The sequence below is a fragment of the Chaetura pelagica genome, unplaced genomic scaffold, assembly GCF_000747805.2.
Source record: "Chaetura pelagica isolate M959 unplaced genomic scaffold, ChaPel_1.0 scaffold507, whole genome shotgun sequence".
Classification (NCBI taxonomy): Eukaryota; Metazoa; Chordata; class Aves; order Apodiformes; family Apodidae; genus Chaetura; species Chaetura pelagica.
The window spans coordinates 85533-89780 of NW_009953902.1; the positions used below are offsets into that span (position 1 = coordinate 85533).

General features: G+C 52.9%; 1 protein-coding gene across 1 annotated transcript; it reads right to left on the reverse strand.

Moving 5' to 3' along the window:
* Nucleotides 1–2635: 2635 nt before the first annotated feature.
* KCNA3 (potassium voltage-gated channel, shaker-related subfamily, member 3) lies at nucleotides 2636–4237 on the reverse strand. Its single transcript, XM_010001386.1, has one exon. It carries the CDS (start codon nucleotides 4208–4210, stop codon nucleotides 2636–2638), a length of 1575 nt encoding a protein of 524 aa, XP_009999688.1. The 5' UTR covers nucleotides 4211–4237.
* Nucleotides 4238–4248: the final 11 nt, after the last annotated feature.

Here is a 4248-nt window from a genome sequence, read left to right on the forward strand (position 1 = left end):
ATAAATATAGTAATAAGTATATAATATAATAAATATAATAATAAAATGATAATAATAACAACAACAGCAGCAACAACAATAACAGCAAAAACAACAATAATAACAGCAACCACAACAACCACAACAACACTTTTAAAGATCCTCAGCTGGTGAGAAGAATGTGGCACCAATAAAGCTGTCACATACTCCTCAGCTCAGAGCCTGCCCTGATGTTTGTCCTGGTTATATGGGGTTTATTAACTGGGGGCTATGGGAGGGCTGGGGAGTGGGTTATAAACAGTCCTGGTCCTTTTAAGTCTGGGTAAAAAACTCAGCTAAACTCTGATTTTGGCATGTCCAGCATCTCTCAGGACAAATCCCCCTTTCCACACAGGTGGAAGGTGCAACTCACACAGGTTGGGGTCAAATCTCCCTTTGTTGTAAGAGGAACTTGCCAGCACCCCTGGGCAGTTCCCTGCCTTGAAAGAATCTGGTTTTATTGAACAAAACAGAGCAGAGCTGGAGCTGAGGTGTTGGAGGCTGAGCCAGGCCCTGCCTCGATGGCAGAGCTCAGATGGAAACATGAAACCACTGCAAACACCACTTGGAGCAGCCAGCTGGGGAATTCCAGCTGCAGGAAAGCAGCAGGACCCTCCTGCTGTGTCAGTGCACTCCAAAGCAAAGAGAAAATCTCAGCAGAGGAGCTCTAGGATGACATCCCACCTTACCCAGGGTGCACAAAAACACCCGAGAGCACCAGGCTAAGCTGAAAAATAAGACTAAGTGGTGGAAAACATGAGGTTTGCCCCCCCAAAAAGCCACATTACCTTAAGATGCATTAAAGCCCACCCCATGCAGAGCTCACCTGATCCCATCAGATGTCCCGTGGCCCCTGGTGCACACGTCAGGATGAAGCTGGTGCCTTTTCCCCGGCGGGTTTTTGGTTACTTTTCAATCCTGCTCTTTATGGACATGTCCCCCCCAGGTTTCCAAACCAGGTAGTTGGTTTTTTTGAGCCAGGTTCTCCCTCTGGCTCCTCATTTCACAGGGGCTTGGGGGAACCCACCGGGTTTTGTGCGGCGCCGGGGGGGAGAGCGGGGCCGTTCCCAAGTTTGCAGGATGAGGGGCTCCATCCCCAAATTTCACCACCAAGGTGTGAGCTCTTCCACGAGGGCGAGGTGGATTTGGGGGTGTGCTTATTGCCTAGGGGTGCTTTGTTTGGTGAGGTGTGTGGGGTCCAGGATGGGGTGACAGAGCTGCGGTGTCCTGCGGGATGACAAGGCTGGAACCATCTGGAAAGGTTGTTTGTTGTTTGGTTTGTTGGTTGTTGTTGTTGTTGCTTTTTGTGGGAAGAGCGAGGACAAAGGGGGATGGGAGAAGGGATGCCATGACAACCTTTGGGGGTTTCCCAGGAAACCAGGGTCACCATAGCAACTGCATCACTCTGCTCTGAATTAGTGACTTCCGCTGGAAGGCGCGTTCGCCACTTTAATCTTCTCGTGATCAGAGGCTGCATCTCTCCCAAACACAATGCAACCAAAAATCAAAAGGTGAAAAAAAAAACCCCCGAAACAACACCAAAACCAACCCAAACAAACCAGGAGGAAAGATCCTTTCGTCTCCAGCCGGGTGGGTTGGAGGCTGCACATCCAGCTGGGTGGGTCGGAGGCTGCACAGCCACGGCGAGGAGCTCGTCACGGATCCTGCGTCTCCTGCTCCTGGATCCATCCCTGCCTCTCAGCTCCCCCTCCCCACACACAGTCTGACGTGGGATGAAATAACACCCCGGGGTTCTGGGGGAAAGGGATTCAGACTGGAAAACCAGGGCTTTTCATATTATTGTTATTATTGTTATTATTATTTTCCCCCTTTAAACCAGCACTGATTGCACCCGGGCTCTGACCAGAGCAGAATCTCAGGAATGATCTAACGGGGGAGAAAAGGGACTGGGGGATGTGCCTGTAAATGGCACCTCACACGTTTCAATATTCAGAGTAATTTTCACAACATGGTCACAAGAGACTCTCTGCAAAATTAAATGCCTTTTTTTTTTTTCCTCCTCCCAAACCCCTTCCAGTCCCACTCCCTGCAAATGTTTTCCTCCTCTCCCCACACCCAATCCGGGCTCGTTAATCCAACAAGTGAGCTTATGTGATGGCAGGGAAATCAGCTCCACGCTGCCTGCGGGGGAAAGGGGGGGGGGGGGGGGGTGGAAATTCAGGAGCAAACAAGAGGTCCCCAAACCCAAGACAATAAAAGCAGCCCTGCAACACGTTGCAGAACAAACACCTGTTTCGACGGTGAGTGTGGTTTTGTCTTCATCTTCCTCCCCTTTCCCCTTGAGCTGCCCTCCCCTTGGGGGAAGCTGAAATCCTTTCTGTTCGGTGGGTTGGTTGGGATCTTTGGAAAGGAAGGATCTGCAGGAATTAAACGTGTCAAAAAAAAAACCAAGGGCACACACAGACCGACGATGGTGCATGTTCCACACAACACCGAGCACACAGTCACTTTGCATTATTAGAATTATTATTATTAATCATTATTCTGGTGATTTCTTTACCGCGTCCTCAGGTTCTGTTGCTGTCTGGTTGGTTTGGGTGGTTTGGGTTTTGTCGGTTTGTCCGTCGGTTGGTTGGTTGATTTTTTTTAATTGTTTTTAAACATCCGTAAAGATCTTTTTGATGTTCACACAGTTGGGATTGTTTGTGGTGGTGCAGTTGCCTGTTTTAAAGGCAGCCTGTTTGAATGCACTGTGGTTGATCCCCCCTTCCTCGATTACCATGTACTCAGACTTGCTGAGGGTGGAATTGCTCCGAGCCTTCCTCATCTCCTCGCTGGATGAGAGGTGCTGGCAGCTCCCGACGTGCAGGTATTGGGCTTGCTCCTCACCTTCTGTCTCCCGGTGGTAGAAGTAGTTGAAGTTGGAGACGATGACGGGGACGGGCAGGGCAATGGTCAGCACCCCCGCGATGGCGCAGAGAGAGCCCACGATCTTGCCCCCAATGGTGATGGGGTGCATGTCCCCGTAGCCCACCGTGGTCATGGTGACCACGGCCCACCAGAAGGCGTCGGGGATGCTACTGAAACCTGAACTGGGGTCATCGGCTTCTGCGAAGTAGACGGCGCTGGAGAAGAGGATGACGCCGATGAAGAGGAAGAAGATGAGCAGCCCCAGCTCCCGCATGCTGGCCTTGAGGGTCTGGCCCAGGATCTGCAGCCCCTTGGAGTGTCGGGAGAGCTTGAAGATCCTGAAGACCCTGACCAGCCGGATGACTCTGAGGATGGCCAAGGACATGGCTTGCTGGCCGTTGCCTTGCCTCTCAGCCAGCTCGGTGCCCAGCGTGATGAAGTAGGGGATGATGGCCACAATGTCAATGATGTTCATGATGTTCTTGGAGAAGGTGGCTTTGCTGGGGCAGGCAAAGAAGCGGACCAGCAGCTCGAAGGAGAACCAGATGATGCACAAAGTCTCCACTACAAAGAAAGGGTCGGTGAAGGACGACACCATGGAAGTGGCTGAGGATGAGGAATTGGTGAAGACATCAGGTGGGAGAGAGCCACCACCCGTCCCAAAGGTCCCTCCAGGTTGCTCATAGTCATGGTCATCCCTGAATTCAGGCAAGGTCTCCAGACAGAAGATGACAATAGAGATAAGGATGACCAGGACAGAGACTATGGCAATGCCTCGGGCCGGCCCGGAGCTCTCAGGGTACTCAAAGAGGAGCCACACTTGGCGCTGAAACTCCTTCTCAGGAAGCGGCCGCTGCTCCTCCCGAATGAAACCCTCGTCCTCCCGAAACTTCTCCATGGCCTCCTCCCCCAGCTGGTAGAAACGGATCTCCTCGGAGAAGATATCGATGGGGACATTGACCGGTCTCCTGATGCGCCCGCCCGACTGGTAGTAGTAGAGGATGGCGTCGAAACTGGGGCGGTTCCGGTCGAAGAAATACTCGTTGCGGAGAGGGTCGAAGTAGCGCATCCTCTTGCGGGGGTCTCCCAGCAGGGTCTCGGGGAACTGTGCCAGGGTCTTCAGCTGGGTCTCAAACCTCAGCCCCGAGATGTTGATCACCACCCGCTCGCAGCACTCGTGCTCCCCACCACCCCCGGGCTGCCCGGCGGGCGCGGCGGCCGGAGTCGGGGGGTGATCGTAGCGATCCCCTCCGAGCAAAGGTTGAGGGTGCTGAGGTTCTTCCAGCAAAGGGTCTCCGCCGCCTCCTTCCACCACGGTCATGCTGCCTTCCTCCCCTTCGTCACCCTCTTCCTCCTCTT